General features: G+C 44.7%; 1 protein-coding gene across 1 annotated transcript in view; it reads right to left on the reverse strand.

The window, feature by feature from the left end:
* LOC138366938 (methyltransferase-like protein 27) overlaps positions 1-14752 on the reverse strand; it is a 79382-nt gene extending 64630 nt beyond the window's left edge. The window contains exons 1-2 of the mRNA XM_069328229.1: positions 14605-14752; positions 13546-13668 (exon numbers count right to left, since the gene is read on the reverse strand). Of these exons, the coding sequence (XP_069184330.1) occupies positions 13546-13668 (123 nt within the window). The 5' untranslated portion in view covers positions 14605-14752. The remainder of the gene's footprint in view (positions 1-13545; positions 13669-14604) is intronic.
* Positions 14753-18451: the final 3699 nt, after the last annotated feature.

The raw sequence follows: 18451 nt of genomic DNA on the forward strand, positions 1-18451 counted from the left end.
ATACATATAGAGAACACTTGAGAGGATGTGCAGTGACTTAATACCTAATATATTCAAAGATTTAAGAAAGGATGCCGAGTGCTGTCTGGGGCCAGATTTTGTTATTGTTTCAATAGCAGAATTGTGTCGAGTAATTAGAGAACGTGGATGATTTTGGGCAGTAGAACCCCGAACACAAATACCATAATTGAGATAATGATAGATGAGAGAGTAACAGAGCAGGGCGAGGTTGATAATATCTAATCTTAGAAAGAATGCCAATAGTTATAAACTTTTTTTGCTGTTGATAATATCTAATCTTAGAAAGATTGCCATCAGTTATATAAACTTTTTTTGCTATATTTAGAATGTGTCCCTGGAAATTCAGCTTGTTATCGACGAGGACATAAAGGCATTTACTATCTACTTTGTTACTAATTTGGAGATTGTTTATTTTCAGATCAATTTGATCTGAATATTTATTACCAAACAAAATATAGAAGGTTTTGTCAATGTTAAGAGGGAGTTTGTTAGCAGTTAGCCAAAGTTGGACATTATTTAGTTCAGTATTCACTGTATCATTCAGAGTAAGATGGTTAGGACCGGAGAAAATGAAGGTTGTGTCATCAGCAAATCAAATTGGGTTGCGGTGTTGAGAGGCATTTGGAAGATCATTAATATAGATGAGAAAGAGGGGAGGGCCAAGTATGCTGCCCTGAGGAACACCAATGTTGATGGGTAGGGTGCCAGAAATGGAATCATTCACAGAAACATACTGGAGCTTGTCACTAAGGTAAGACTGAAGGTATTGCAGGGAGTGACCTCTGACTTCATAATGATGTAATATAAGGAGAAGGTATTGGTGGTTTACAGTGTCAAAAGCCTTATGTAGGTCAACAAATAACTCAACAGGGAACTCATTTTTATCAAGATCTACATGTATCAAGTTAATTATAATAATCAGTGCATCGTTAGTGTTATTTTGGGTCGGAATGAATATTGGCAAGAATGTATACATTGTCTAAATGTATAATGTGTTTATCTAGATAAAAGTAAAGCTGCTTGTAGATCAGCTTTTCAAATATTTTTGACAAGGTTGGCAGAACTGATATAGGTCTGAAATTGTTGAAATCAGTGAGATCACCACATTTATGCGCTGGGGTTACACTCGCTTTTTTTTAGAATATCCGGAAAGGTTTGGAGTTCAAGTGATTTGTTGAAGAGCAATGCAATGACAGGAGCTAGAAATCTGGAGTTTTTTTTTTTTGTAAATTAGAGTTGGTATCTCAGCAAGGGCACTTTACTGTGTTTTAAGAGAAAGGATTATCTCATTAACATCAGTGGAATTAGTGGGAGTTAGATACAGAGACTCTGGATAAGGTACCTGTAAGGTAGTCCTTACTACCTTACAGCAAGCTCAACCCCTGCAAGCACAACTAGGTTACACCTTGTACCAGTTTTGGACAGTTTTTAAAGACAAATAAGATTCTTATACTGATAATAACAAACAAATACTTTCCATCCATTAGTGTTATCTGAAAACATGTCTCAACACCCTTTAAACTGATGCCAAACGCCGATAAACACAAGAAATAAATAAGAAACTATGTACCTAGATACCTTATCTTGATAAATGTCACACAAACATGATGATTGTGATGATAACAAACTGTCCCATCCTGTCAACAAGGGAACTACTGTTATCAGTGCGACTTGAACTGTTGTCATTGTGACATTGAGCAGGTCAGCATTGTAGAGCACATAAGTCATAATCCACGATCAGTGGGTCAGGAGTTTTTATCAGTGGGTCAGAAATTATCATCAATGGTTAAGGAGATATGATTAATAAATAGGTCAGAAGATAAGTGGGGGTCAAGAGCTTTCATCGGAGTTAGAAGCTGTGTTTTTTTGGTCAAAATCTAGCATCAATGGAGAAGGAGCTGTCATCAGCAGTTCAGGAGCTGTTGGCATTGCCAGTGTCTGCAGCTATCTTCAGTGAGTCAAACTATTGACAGTGGTTAAGATATTATATTGGGTCAGGGTCAATGGTCAGAAGCAGTCTGCAGTTATTAAATTAGTCAGAAACAGTCTTCATTGAGTCCAGAACTGGTAATAGTGGGATAAGTAAGGTAATTGTCAGGAGAAAGCGCCAAGGCATTACGACTCTGTAGAACTTGAAAGGAACAAGGATAAGGGTTTGGGATGGGATGGGAGAAAGGAATGGTGCCCAATCAACTGGACAATCGGGGATTGAACGCCGACCTGCAAGAAGCAAGACCGTCGCTCTACCGTCTAGTCCAAGTCGTTTGGCGCTACAATGGGATAGGAACAATTATCAACGGGTTAGGAGCTGTCATCAGTAGATAAGAAGAGCTCGTCAGTAGGTCAGGAGTTGTCGTCAATGAAATAAGAGCAGTCGTCAGTATATCACCATTTGATCAGATGTCATCATTAGATCATTAGCTGTCGTTAGTGGGTCACGTCCTGTCATTAATTGGATTGGAGGTGTACCAGTCAGTTGGATAGAAATTGCTATCAATGAGTCAGGAACTGATGACAATGGGTTACGACCTGTCAATAATGAGTCAGTACCCTGAGTAAGTTATTCAACAGAAGTTGTCTGTTGGTCAGGACCAGTCGTCAGTGGGTCAGGATTGGTCGTCAATTGCACATAAGCAGTTGTAGTGTTTCTTGAGCTGTCATCAATGAAACACCTTTGTCACTGGGTCAGCACCGTTCTTCAGTATCAGAATAAAACTACAGCAGCCTAAAAGCTATCGCCAGGATGTGTAGTCAGCGGGTCAAGAGTTATTTTCAGTGGGTAGTCAATTGATAAGAATAAGTCATCAATAGATTAGGAACTTTAGTCAGTGGATCAGAAGAAGTCGTCACGTGTCAAAGTTTTCATTTAGTCAGGAAATGTTATCAATAGGACGGGAACCATCAGTTGGTCAAGACCTTATGTTAGACGATCAGAAGCAGTCATCAATGGGTCAGTAGCTGTTGTCGGTGGGTTAACAGATATTGTCAGTAGGTAAAGAACAGTCATCAGTGGGTCAGGAGTTGTTGTCAGCGCAACTTGACCCCTCGTTACTGGATCACCAGCTGTGGTCAATGGATCAGAAGCTGGCGTCTGACAGTGGGTCAGTAGCTGTAGTCACTGCATACATTTCTGTCTTCAAAGGGTCAGAAGTGGTCTTATTGGTCAAAATCTGGCAACAGAGGGTTGGAAACAGATGTTAGTGGGTCAAAAGATATCGTCAATATGTCAGCTGTTGTTAGTGAATCAGAAGAATTCGTCAGTCATTGAAAAGCAGTTTCGTTTGGACAAAAGCTTGCGGCAGTGCGTCATGGGTAATTGTCAATGGATCTGTCGTCGTCGTTAGGTAGTCAGAAGCTGGCGTCAGAGGATCAAAAGAAGTCTTCAGTAGACCACAAGCTTTCGCCAGTGAGTCAGCAATAATTGTCAATTGGTCAAGAGCAGTTGTTAGTGGGCCAGATGCTCATTAGGCTAGGAGTAGACGTAACATGGCTAGGATCAACCGTCAGTTGGCTAATATCCGGAAACCTAGAGTCAGAATATCAAGACCTGTTATCAGTATATCAGAACCTGTTGTCAGTATATCAGGACCCGTTGTCAGTATATCAGGACCTGTCGTCAGTATATCAGGACCTGTCATCAGTATATCAGGACCCATAGCTTGTATATCAGTACCTGTATTCAGAATATTTGGACCTGTCGTCAGTACATCAGGACCAGTAGTCAGCGTATTAGGCCTTGTCGTAAGTATATAACCAATATCGTCAGTATTTTAGGACCTGTCGTCAGTATATAAGGACAAGTTGTCATTATGTCAGAACCTGTCGTTAGTACATCAGGACCTGTAGTCAGTATATCAGGAACTTTCATCAGTATATCAGGACCTATCGTCAGTATTTCAGGACTTGTAGTTTGTATTTCATTGCCTGTAGTTAATATATCAGGAACTATAGTCATTATATCAGGTCCTATCGTCAGTATATCAGGACATGTCGTCAGTATCAGGACCTGTCGTCAGTATGAGGACCGGTCGTCAGCATATCAGGACCTGTAGTCAGTATATCTGAACGTTTCGTCAGTATATAAGGACCTGTAGTCTGTTTATCAGGACCTTTATTCAGTATAATAGGACCTGTAGTCTGTATATCAGGACCTGTAGTCTGTATATCAGGACCTGTCGTCAGTATATCAGGACCTGTCGTAAGTGTATCAGTACCTATCGTCAGTATATTAGGGCCTGTAGTCAGTATATCGGGACCTGTCGTCATTATATCAGGATCCGTAGTCAGTATATCAGAACCTGTAGTCAGCACATTAGGCCCTCTCGTCAGTATATTTGCAAATATCGTCAGAATATCAGGACCTGTCATCAGTATATAAGGTAGTCATTATATCAGGACCAGTCGTCAGTAAATCAGGACCTGAGTCAGTATATCAGAACCTGTAGTCAGTATATCTGGACTTGTAGTCGGTATATCAGGACATGTAGAAAGTATATCAGGACCTATAGTCAGTTTATCAGGACCCGTAGTCAGTATATCAGGACCTGCAGTCATAATATCAGGACCTGTCGTCAGAGTATCAGGACCTGTACTCACTACATCAGGACATGTCGTCAGTATATTATGACCTGTAGTCAGTGTATCAAGACCTGTTGTCAGTATGAGGACCGGTCATAAGTATATGAAGACCTGTCGCCATTATATCAGGACCAGTCGTTAGAATATCACGACCTAAAGTCAGTATATCAGTACATGTTGTCAGTATGTCTGAAGCAATCGTCAGTATATCAGGACCTGTAGTCAGTATATCAGCACCTGTTTTCAGCATATCAGGCTCTGTAGTCAGCACATCAAAATTTGTCGCCATTATATCAGCACCTATCGTTAGTATATCAGGACCTGTCGCAGGTATATTAGGACCTGTCATTAGTATATCAGAACCTGTAGTCAGTATATCAGGACCTGTCATCAGTATATCAGGACCTGTTGTCAGTATATCAAGAACTATCGTCAGTATATCAGGACCTGTTGTCGGTATATCAAGAACTATCGTCAGTATATCAGGACCTGTCGGCGGAATATCGGGACCTGTCGTCAGTATATTAGGACCTGTCGTAAGTACATCAGGCTCTGTCATCAGCATATCAGGAGCTGTCATCTTTATATCAGGACCTGTCGTCAGTATATCAGCAACTGTAGTCAGTATACCAAGAACTGTCATCATTATATCAGGACCTGTCGTCAGTATATCAGGATTTGCGTCAGTATATCAGGACCTGTCCTCAGTATATCAAGACCTGCTCTTAGTGTCTCAGGACCGGTCGTCAGAATATTAGGACCTGTCGTCGTAATATCCGGACCTGTCGTCAGTATATCAGGGCCTGTAGTCAGTATATCAGGACTTGTAGTCAGCATATCAAGACTTGTCGTCAGTATATCAGGACCTGTCGTCAGTATATCAGGACCTATCGTCAGTATATCAGGACATGTCGTCAGTATATCAGGACCTGTCGTCAGTGTATTATTACCTTTCATCAGTATATCAAGACCTATAGTCAGTATATCAGGACCTATCGTCAGTATATCAGGACATGTCGTCAGTATATCAGGACCTGTCGTCAGTGTATTATTACCTTTCATCAGTATATCAAGACCTATAGTCAGTATATCAGGACCTGTCGTAAGTATACCAGGACCTGTAGTCAGTATATCAGGACCTGTAGTCAGTATATTTGGAACTGTCGTCAGTATATCAGAACCTGTCGTTAGAATATCAGGGCCTGTCGTCAGTGTGTCAACACCTGTTGTCATTATATCACTACCTCTCGTCAGTATATCAGGACCTGTAGTCCGCATATCAAGTCCAGTCCTCAGTATATTAGAGCCTGTCATCAATAAATAAGGACCTGAGTCAGTATATCAATACCTATTTGTCAGTATATCAGAACGTGTCGTCAGTATGTCGGGACCTGTAGTCAGTATATCAGGAACTGTATTAAGTATATCAGGACCTATAGTCAGTATATGAGGACCTGTACTCAGTATATCGGAACCTGCAGTCATTATATCAGGACCTGTCGTCAGTATATCAGGATCTGAAATCAGTATATCAGGATCTGAAATCAGTATATCAGGATCTGTAGTCAGTATATCAGGAGATGTAGTCAGTATATTAAGACCTGTCGTCAGTATATTAAGACCTGTCGTCAGTATATTTGGACCTGTTGTCAGTATATCAGGACTGGCGTCAGTATATCAAAACCTGTTGTCAGAATATCACGATCTGTAGTCAGTGTATTGGGACCCGTTGTCAGTATGTCTGGAGCAGTCATCAATATATCAGGACTTGATGTCAGTATATCAAGACCTGTAATTATTATACAGGACCTTTTAGTCAGTATATTAGGACCTGTAGTCAGTATATTTGGACGTTTTGTCAGTATATCAGGACCTATCGTCAGTATTTCAGGACCTGTAGTTTGTATCTCATGATCTGTAGTCCATATATCAGGACCTGTCGTCAGTATCAGGAACTGTCGTCATTATATCAGGTCCTGTCGTCAGTATATCAGGACCTGTAGTCATTATATCTGCACCTTTCGTCAGTATATCAGGACCTGCAGTCAATATATTAGAACCTGTCTTCAGTATATCAGGTCCTTTCGTCAGTATATCAGGACATGTCGTCAGTATATCAGGACCTGTCGTCAGTGTATTATTACCTTTCATCAGTATATCAAGACCTATAGTCAGTATATCAGGACCTGTCGTAAGTATACCAGGACCTGTAGTCAGTATATCAGGACCTGTAGTCAGTATATTTGGAACTGTCGTCAGTATATCAGAACCTGTCGTTAGAATATCAGGGCCTGTCGTCAGTGTGTCAACACCTGTTGTCATTATATCACTACCTCTCGTCAGTAAATCAGGACCTGTAGTCCGCATATCAAGTCCAGTCCTCAGTATATTAGAGCCTGTCATCAATAAATAAGGACCTGAGTCAGTATATCAATACCTATTTGTCAGTATATCAGAACGTGTCGTCAGTATGTCGGGACCTGTAGTCAGTATATCAGGAACTGTATTAAGTATATCAGGACCTATAGTCAGTATATGAGGACCTGTACTCAGTATATCGGAACCTGCAGTCATTATATCAGGACCTGTCGTCAGTATATCAGGATCTGAAATCAGTATATCAGGATCTGAAATCAGTATATCAGGATCTGTAGTCAGTATATCAGGAGATGTAGTCAGTATATTAAGACCTGTCGTCAGTATATTAAGACCTGTCGTCAGTATATTTGGACCTGTTGTCAGTATATCAGGACTGGCGTCAGTATATCAAAACCTGTTGTCAGAATATCACGATCTGTAGTCAGTGTATTGGGACCCGTTGTCAGTATGTCTGGAGCAGTCATCAATATATCAGGACTTGATGTCAGTATATCAAGACCTGTAATTATTATACAGGACCTTTTAGTCAGTATATTAGGACCTGTAGTCAGTATATTTGGACGTTTTGTCAGTATATCAGGACCTATCGTCAGTATTTCAGGACCTGTAGTTTGTATCTCATGATCTGTAGTCCATATATCAGGACCTGTCGTCAGTATCAGGAACTGTCGTCATTATATCAGGTCCTGTCGTCAGTATATCAGGACCTGTAGTCATTATATCTGCACCTTTCGTCAGTATATCAGGACCTGCAGTCAATATATTAGAACCTGTCTTCAGTATATCAGGTCCTGTCGTCAGTATATGAGGACCTGTAGTCAGAACATCAGGACCTGTCATCAGTATATCAGGACCTGTCATTATTATATCAAGACCTGTCGCCAGTATATCAGGATTTGCGTCAGTATAACAGGACCTGTCGTCAGTACACCAAGACCTGTCGTAAGTATATTAGCATCTATCGTCAGTACATCAGGACCTGTAATTATTATAACAGGACCTTTTAGTCAGTATATTAGTACCTGTAGTCAGTATATCTGGACCTTTCTTCAGTGTATCAGGACCTATCATCAGTATATCAGGACCTGTAATTATTATAACAGGACCTTTTAGTCAGTATATTAGTGCCTGTAGTCAGTATATCTGGACCTTTCGTCAGTATATCAGGACCTATCATCAGTATATCAGGACCTATCATCAGTATTTCAGGACGTGTAGTTTGTATCTCATGATCTGTATTCCATATATCAGGACCTGCAGTCATTATATCAGGACCTGTCATCATTATATCAAGTCCTGTCGGCAGTATATCAGGACCTGTAGTCAGTATATCAAGAACTGTCATTATTATATCAAGACCTGTTGCCAGTATATCAAGATTTGCGTCAGTACATCAAGACCTGTCGTCAGTATATCAGGACCTGTAATTATTATAACAGGACCTTTTAGTCAGTATATTAGTATCTGTAGTCAGTATATCTGGACCTTTCGTCAGTATATCAGGACCTATCATCAGTATTTCAGGACGTGTAGTTTGTATCTCATGATCTGTAGTCCATATATCAGGACCTGTAGTCATTATATCAGGACCTGTCGTCTGTATCAGGACCTGTCGTCAGTATATCAGGACCTGAATTCCGTATATCTGGATCTTTCGTCAGTATATCAGGACCTGCAGTCAATATATTAGAACCTGTGTTCAGTATATCAGGTCCTGGTCTTATTAGACTTGCGGAAAGGCTTGCAGGACCAGACAACCAGCGCTTTGTCATTGAACTAAACGCATTATACAATGGCCTGGTCCCCATCATAGCCACTAGCGTAAATCTCACTGCCTCCTCTACCACTCCGGAGACTACCACCAGGACGACCAGGTGGTCAACTTCAACACCAACTCCAGAACCGCCCATGACCCGGGCGACACAGAGGTAATTCATTCTCCAGCTCCCAACACTCCTACCATCACTATCTTAGCAGCCGCGCTAGCAGACGTGCTGTCTACAAAAGATAACAGCACCACCAACGCTCCTGAAATAGCTACAACCACCAATCAACGACACCTAAACCTACCTAAGGCTGCGAGGCGAAAGACAAAAACTCCCACTACAGAGGTTACGGACTCCTCAGACGAGGGAACCATAGTAGGAGCTCCACCGCCGCATCACAAATACGACACCTACACAGTTCAAGACTTCCTCATGGAGGCCACGTCACCAAACTCCAACGACAGCACTGCTCAGCCAAAGTCGCAGACAAAGAAAAAACGGAAAACCTAGAGGTCCACACTAATCCACCAGCTCCATAACTGGTATAGCCAGCCCTCCAGGCTGAAAACCATCATGAAGACCCCCATCCATCGCCACATGTCTAGTATCAGCCACTGATAAAGATAATGGCTCCAAAGCGTCTCCACTTACGGGCTCACCACAACCCGTGCTACTGGAACTTATTGTTCTGAGTAGCGAATCTTAAACAACAACAACAACAGTATTTCAGGTCCTGTCGTCAGTATATTAGGACCTGTCGTCAGTATATCATTACCTATCATCAGTATATCAGGACCTGTCGTAGGTATACCAGGACTTGTAGTCAATATATCAGGACCTGTAGTCAATATATTAAGAACTGTCGTCAGTATATCAGGACCGATTTGTCAGTATATCAGAACCCGTCGTCAGTATGTCAGGACCTGTAGTCAGTATATCAGGACCTGTAGTAAATATACCAGGACTTATAGTCAGTATATGGGGACCTGTAATCAGTATATCATACCTTGCAGTCTTTATATCAGGACCTTTCGTCAGTATATCAGGATCTGCAATCAGTATATCAGGACCTGTAGTCAGTATATCAGGACCTGCAGTCAACATATCAGAACCTGTAGTTATTATATCAGGACCTGTAGCCAGTATTAGGACCTGTAGTCGGTATTTCAGCACCTGTTTTCAGTATATCATGACCTGTATTGATTATATACAGGACCTGTAGTCCTGTAGTCAGTATATCTGAACCAGTAGTTAGTATATCAAGACCTGTAGTCAATATATAAGGACCTGTAGTCAGTATATATGGACCTGCGTCAGTATATCCGGACCTGTCGTCAGTGTATTAGGACCTGTAGTCAGTATATCAGGACCTGGTGTCAGTATATCAGGACCTGCGTCAGTGTATCAGGACCTGTAGGTAGTAGGATAAAAACAGTGGTCACTGGGCCATAAGATCTCAACAGCTAGACAGGAGCAGATGTTCTGGAGTCTGATGGAGTTTTCTCTGCATTATGAGTCGTCATCAGTGTCAGAAGCTACTGTTAGTCTCAGGAGGTATTGTTTGTTGGTAAAGAGAAGTCGTCCCTGGGTCACGAACAATCGTCAGTGGGCTGTCATTCGGTCATGAGCTGTCGTCATTGGGTCACTACCTATCGTCTGTGGTCAGGAGCTATCGTCTGTGGTCAGGACTTGTCGTCTGTGGGTCAGTAGCTATCGGCTGTGGTCAGGAGCTATCGTCTGTGGTCAGGACCTGTGGTCTGTGGGTCAGTAGCTATCGGCTGTGGTCAGGAGCTGTCGACTGTGGATCTGGACCTGTCGTCGGTGGGTTAGAGGCTGTCGTTTGTGTGTCAGGAGCTGTCGTCTGGGGGTCAATATCTATAGTCAATGGGAGAGAAGCTATAGTCTGTAAGTCAGGAACTATCATCTGTGAGTCAGGAGCTGTCGATTCTGGGTCAGAACCTGTCGTCGGTGGATCAGGAGCTGTCGTTTGTGGGCCAGGAGCAGTCGTCTGTGGGCCAGGAGCAGTCGTCTGTGGGCCAGGAGCAGTCGTCTGTGGGCCAGGAGCAGTCGTCTGTGGGCCAGGAGCTGTCGTCTGTGGGCCAGGAGCAGTCGTCTGTGGGCCAGGAGGTGTCGTCTGTGGGCCAGGAGCTGTCGTCTGTGGGCCAGGAGCTGTCGTCTGTGGGCCAGGAGCAGTCGTCTGTGGGCCAGGAGCAATCGTCTGTGGGCCAGGAGCAGTCGTCTGTGGGCCAGGAGCTGTCGTCTGTGGGCCAGGAGCTGTCGTCTGTGGGCCAGGAGCAGTCGTCTGTGGGCCAGGAGCTGTCGTCTGTGGGCCAGGAGCAGTCGTCTGTGGGCCAGGAGCAGTCGTCTGTGGGCCAGGAGCAGTCGTCTGTGGGCCAGGGGCAGTCGTCTGTGGGCCAGGAGCAGTCGTCTGTGGGCCAGGAGCAGTCGTCTGTGGGCCAGGGGCAGTCGTCTGTGGGCCAGGAGCAGTCGTCTGTGGGCCAGGAGCAGTCGTCTGTGGGCCAGGAGCAGTCGTCTGTGGGCCTGGAGCAGTCGTCTGTGGGCCTGTAGCTGTCGTCTGTGGGTCAGGAGCTGTCGTCTGTGGGCCAGGAGCTGTCGTCTGTGGGCCAGGAGCAGTCGTCTGTGGGCCAGGAGCAGTCGTCTGTGGGCCTGGAGCAGTCGTCTGTGGGCCTGGAGCTGTCGTCTCTGGGTCAGGAGCTGTCGTCTGTGGGCCAGGAGCAGTCGTCTGTGGGCCAGGAGCAGTCGTCTGTGGGCCAGGGGCAGTCGTCTGTGGGCCAGGAGCAGTCGTCTGTGGGCCAGGAGCAGTCGTCTGTGGGCCAGGGGCAGTCGTCTGTGGGCCAGGAACAGTCGTCTGTGGGCCAGGAGCAGTCGTCTGTGGGCCAGGAGCAGTCGTCTGTGGGCCTGGAGCAGTCGTCTGTGGGCCTGGAGCTGTCGTCTCTGGGTCAGGAGCTGTCGTCTGTGGGCCAGGAGCTGTCGTCTGTGGGCCAGGAGCAGTCGTCTGTGGGCCAGGAGCAGTCGTCTGTGGGCCTGGAGCAGTCGTCTGTGGGCCAGGAGCTGTCGTCTGTGGTCCAGGGGCAGTCGTGTGTGAGTCAGGAGCAGTCGTCTGTGAGCCAGGAACAGTCGTCTATGGGTCAGGAACTGTCGTGTGGGAGTCAGGAACAGTCGTCTATGGGTCAGGAACTGTCGTGTGGGAGCCAGGAACAGTCGTCTGTGAGCCAGGAACTGTCGTCTATGGGTCAGGAACTGTCGTGTGGGAGTCAGAAACTGTCGTCTGTGAGCCAGGAACAGTCGTCTATGGGTCAGGAGCTGTCGTGTGTGGGCCAGGAGCAGTCGTCTGTGGGCCAGAAGCTTTCGTGTGTGAGTCAGGAACAGTCGTCTATGGGTCAGGAACTGTCGTGTGTGAGTCAGGAACTGTCGTCTGTGAGCCAGGAACAGTCGTCTATGGGTCAGGAACTGTCGTGTGTGGGCCAGGAGCTGTCGTCTGTGGGCCAGGAGTTGTCGTCTGTGGGCCAGGAGCTGTCGTCTGTGAGTCAGGAGCTGTCGTCTGTGGGCCAGGAGCTGTCGTCTGTGGGCCAGGAGCAGTCGTCTGTGGGCCAGGAGCAGTCGTGTGTGAGTCAGGAGCTGTCGTGTGTGAGTCAGGAACAGTCGTCTATGGGTCAGGAACTGTCGTGTGGGAGTCAGGAACTGTCGTCTGTGTGTATCTGTTGTTGTCAGTGTGTCATCATCTATAGGAAGTGGTAAGGAGCAATAGCTGCAGAGTTAGGAGCTGTCACTGGTGAACAATAAGTAGTTACCAGTGGGAGAGAAGCTCTAACTAGTGAGCCAGGAGCAGTTGTTTTGGTCAGTAGCATTTGTCAGTTGATCAGGAGATGTTATCATTGTTTCACAACCAATTATCATTGAGTTTGGATCAGTTATCAGTTGTACAGGAGCTATGTTTTTGTGTCAGTAGCAGTCATCATTGAGCTGGGATCAGCCATCAGTTGGTCAGTGGCTGTGATTATTGTGTCAGTAGTAATCATCAATGAGCTGGGATCAGTCATCAATGAGCTGGGATCAGTCATCAGTTGGTCACTGGCTGTGTTTATTGTGTCAGTAGCAGTCATCAATGACCTGGGATCAGTCATCAATGACCTGGGATCAGTCATCAATGAGCTGGGATCAGTCATCAATGAGCTGGGATCAGTCATCAGTGAGCTGGGATCAATCATCAGTTGGTCAGAGGCTGTGTTTATTGTGTCAGTAGCAGTCATCAATGACCTGGGATCAGTCATCATTGAGCTGGGATCAGTCATCAGTTGGTCAGTGGCTGTGTTTTTTGTGTCAGTAGTAGTCATCAATGAGCTGGGATCAGTCATCAATGAGCTGGGATCAGTCATCAGTTGGTCACTGGCTGTGTTATCATTGAGGTCGGATCAGTCATCACTTGGTCAGGAGCGGTCATCTTCTGCCCCCACGAGGATCCATCCAGCGCATAGGTTCGAACCCTCGTCGAGCACCTTGTGGATGTGTTAATTTGATATATCACGTTATTGAGAATTCTGTGTGTATTGAAGTACATCAGAGGTAGAACTATTTGGTTGACAGAGCCCGAGTGCATGGGGGGAATTGTGTGAAATCCCGGTTAGGCTTCTGTGGAAGCCTCAGGACCCTGGTGGGGGCAGTAGCGCTCCAGAATGTTTGCCAGTAGCAAACATCCAGCGCAAAGGTTCGAACCCTTATCAAGGCCCTTGTAGATTTGTTCAACAATAGTCTTATGAACAAAAATGGAAACTCCAATTACCTGATCGTAGATCTTACTCCACTCATTGTATTTAGCGATAAGCTGATAGGGATCCTGGCCGGGTTGACGGAACTCTGCCAGAACCTTACCAGTAATCTCCTCCATCTCGCTCTTGCTGCTCATCTGCAGCATTAAAGAAAATAACGTCATCATTTTGGAAATAAAATGTCATTTCATTTCGTAAAAAAAAACTCAAGAAATTAAATTGCACTTGGTTATATACATCTGGTCCAGGATGGTTATATACATCTGGTCCAGGATGGTTATATACATCTGGTCCAGGATGGTTATATACATCTGGTCCAGGATGGTTATATACATCTGGTTCCGGATGGTTATATACATCTGGTTCCGGATGGTTATATACATCTGGTTCCGGATGGTTATATACATCTGGTCCAGGATGGTTATATACATCTGGTTCCGGATGGTTATATACATCTGGTTCCGGATTGTTATATACATCTGGTTCCGGATGGTTATATACATCTGGTTCCGGATGGTTATATACATCTGGTTCCGGATGGTTATATACATCTGGTTCCGGATGGTTATATATACATCTGGTCCAGGATGGTTATATACGTCTGGTCCAGGATGGTTATATACGTCTGGTCCAGGATGGTTATATACATCTGGTCCAGGATGGTTATATACATCTGGTCCAGGATGGTTATATACATCTGGTCCAGGATGGTTATATACATCTGGTCCAGGATGGTTATATACGTCTGGTCCAGGATGGTTATATACATCTGGTCCAGGATGGTTATATACATCTGGTCCAGGATGGTTATATACATCTGGTCCAGGATGGTTATATACATCTGGTCCAGGATGGTTATATACATCTGGTCCAGGATGGTTATATACATCTGGTCCAGGATGGTTATATACATCTGGTCCAGGATGGTTATATACATCTGGTCCAGGATGGTTATATATACATCTGGTCCAGGATGGTTATGTGGAGGCGGTCGCCTAGGGGCTATGGCTGACCAACCACGTGGTAATCAACATACACGGAAATGGGCAGAAAACGGTGAAAACAGCGGCTACCTTGAGCTGAAGTCTTCTCACAGGAGGACTGAAGCAATACGACGGCTTCTGGGGCGAGGATGGGCGAGGTCCAATGGTAGCTGGCCAATATGGGTTGCTGGATAACCACAGTCCAGGGGGCGTCACTAACAGGTCCTTCTGCGATCAGGTGCGGTTCTCGTCTGGCCTCCCTCTCGCCTACAGGCATGCATGCAGGGGTGATGCGCAGACGCACGGCGTCGGACTGCCGCCCACCAATCAGGAGCACCTAGCATGAGATATTCCCTCTGGCGGGCACTTTGAATATGGTTCCCTCCACACTCCCCCCGTCCCTATAAAACAAGGGGTGTATTAGAAACTTAATTTAAACATAATATGTCTTTTTGGAAAGAACCCTCCACCGGCTTCATATTAAGGGGTGGAATGGTATATTTAGCAACAGAAGAAAATGTTTCTGGTTTGATTAAAAGAAAACATTTAACAATTTAAATATAGAATGTACTTCTTTGTGAAATTGTTCATGATTATTGTACTGATATGGTGTTTTGTTGATCTAATTTTTGTGATTAAACGAAGTAGTACTGTTTTGGTGCACTGAACTGATCATGATTTATTTACACTACACACTACACTGCAGCTTTTTTTTCTTTTTTCTTTTTCTTTCTTTCAAGATTCACTCCTAGGGGTTCACCCTAGTAATGGTCCTCACACCTAAGCACCGCTCCTTGGTTTCTTCCTTGACAGAACAACACTTTCCACACATCTCATATGTGGAAAGTAGACATATCCGTATGTACTATCAGCCAGACATACCCGTAGTCTACTCTAACCTTGACATACCCGTAATCTACTCTCATCCAGAAATACCTGTAACCTACTCTCACCCAGACATACCGGTAGTCTACTCTCACCCAGACATACCCGTAGTCTACTCTAACCTTGACATACCCGTAATCTACTCTCACCCAGACATACCTGTAACCTACTCTCACCCAGACATACCTGTAACCTACTCTCACCCAGACATACCCGTAGTCTACTCTCACCGAGACATACCCGTAACCTACTTTCACCCAGACATACCCGTAACCTACTCTCACCCAGACATACCCGTAACCTACTCTCATCCGGACATACCCGTAGCCTGCTCTCATCCGGACATACTCGTAGCCTGCTCTCATTCGGACATACACGTAGCCTGCTCTCACCCAAACATACCCATAGTCTACTCTGACCCAGACATACCCGTAGTCTACTCTCACCCAGACATACCCGTAACCTACTCTCACCCAGACATACCCGTAGCCTACTCTCACCCAGACATATCCGTAGCCTACACTCACCCAGACATACCCGTAGTCTACTCTCACCCAGACATACCCGTAACCTACTCTCACCCAGACATACCCATAGCCTACTTTCACCAAGACATACCCATAGCCTACTTTCACCAAGACATACCCGTAGCCTACTCTCACCCAGACATACCCGTAGTCTACTCTCACCCAGACATACCCATAGCCTACTTTCACCAAGACATACCCATAGCCTACTTTCACCAAGACATACCCGTAGCCTACTCTCACCCAGACATACCCGTAGTCTACTCTCACCCAGACATACCCATAACCTACTCTCACCCAGACATACCCGTAACCTACTCTCACCCAGACATACCCGTAGTCTACTCTCACCCAGACATACCCGTAACCTACTCTCACCCAGACATACCCGTAACCTACTCTCACCCAGACATACCCTTAACCAACTCTCACCCAGACATACCCATAACCTACTCTCATCCGGACATACCCGTAACCTACTCTCATCCGGACATACCCGTAACCTACTCTCACCCAGACATACCCGTAACCAACTCTCACCCAGACATACCCGTAACCTACTCTCATCCGGACATACCCGTAACCTACTCTAACCCAGACATACCCGTAACCTACTCTCAACCAGACATACCCGTAGTCTACTCTCACCCAGACATATCTACTCTCACCCACACATACCCGTAGTCGACTCTCACCCACACATACCCGTAGTCTACTCTCACCCACACATACCTGTCGTCTACTCTCACCCAGACATACCCGTAGTCTACTCTCACCCACACATACCTGTAGTCTACTCTCACCCAGACATACCCGTAGTCTACTCTCACCCACATATACCCGTAGCCTACTCTCTCCCAGACATACCCGTAGCCTACTCCCACCCAAATATACCCATAGCCTACTCCCACCCACATATACCCGTAGCCTACTCCCACCCAGACATACCCATAGCCTACTCCCACCCACATATATACCCATAGCCTACTCCCACCCACATATAGCCATAGCCTACTCCCAGCCACATATACCCGTAGCCTACTCTCATACCACACATACTTTCACCTATATATATACATATATATGTTGTTGAATATGACCGAAATAGTAAGATTAATAATTCTAACACGAATCTTCTCAATATTTCTTATGTTTTTCTTTACTGTCAATGGTAGTTGAATAATTAACTCTGTAAAGTTCATTTTCACACATTTATGGTTTTTCGCCTAGAAGCGTTTCGCAAGACACTTCTCACACTTTCATAGACAAATTTTACATACTCTGTTTCATGCTTATATTCATTTTTTGGTGAAGTGATAGGATACAAATGTTTTTGGGTGAGGTGACAGGGCACAAATCGATGGGTAAAGACAATTTTACATACTCTGTTAACTTTTTGGGGTGAGTTGATAAAATACGAATCCGTGGGTATTTTGCGTGTTTTATTTTTTTTTCTTCTGTGTTGGTTCAGGGTCTTCATGTGGGTAGAATGTAATTATGTGTTAATTGGCTGTTGATTTTATGGTGTTGACTTTTTGATGTGTAGGGCCTCGCAGATGTCGAGTCTCCTGTCGTCGTTGTATCTATCGATAATTTCTGTGTTGCTTGTTAAGATTTCTCTGGTGATGGTCTGGTTGTGTGAGGAGATTATATGCTCCTTGATGGAGTCCTGTTTTTTGTGCATTGCTAATTGCCTAAAAAAATATGTTGCTGTCTTGCCTATACACTGATATCTTTGGGGCTGACAGTCCCAAAGTGGACATGTGAAGGCATTGACGACGTTGGTTTCTTTCAAGGCGTTGTGTTTGATGTCTGGAGAGTTTTTCACGAGTAGGTTGGCCGTTTTCTTGATTTTGTAGTAAATTGTCAACTGTATCTTCTGATTTGTGTCTATGGAGATAACGTTCCAATTAATAATGTCTTTCATGACACTTTTCTCCGTTTTATGAGCCGTCGAAAAGAAGTTCCTGTGAAACAGTGTAATAGGGGGTACAAGTCTTGTGATAGTTGACACTTCAGAGGTTGCATGGCGTTTCCTTTCTTTTAATGACGTCTTCATCATAACCGTTAGAGAAGCCATTGTTGACTTGGACTTGCCTTACCCTACAGATTCTTCGTCGACCTGATTTCAACTAGAGCTGTGAGTGCGAGCTCGGTCGACGTAAGCGTTGACATTACAAGAGTTACACAACATTACAAGAGGAGTGTTGTCAACGCTTACGTCGACCGAACTCTCACTCACAGCTCTGGTTGGAAGCAAGTCGACGAAGAAATCTGTAGGGTAAGGCAGGTCCTAGTCAACAATGGCTTCTGTAATGGTTATGTTATGCCTTTGACATAGTACCACATAAGAGACTAGTGCACAAACTGGAGATGCAGGCAGGAGTGAAAAGGGAAGTGGTCCACTGGATAAGGGAGTATCTAAGCAACAGAAGTCAGTCACTGTGAGGGGGCGAGGATTCGGAGTGGCGAGGAATCACCAGTGGAGTCCCTCAGTAATCAGTTCTTGGACCTATACTGTTCCT

The sequence above is a fragment of the Procambarus clarkii genome, chromosome 2 (assembly GCF_040958095.1).
Source record: "Procambarus clarkii isolate CNS0578487 chromosome 2, FALCON_Pclarkii_2.0, whole genome shotgun sequence".
NCBI lineage: Eukaryota > Metazoa > Arthropoda > Malacostraca > Decapoda > Cambaridae > Procambarus > Procambarus clarkii.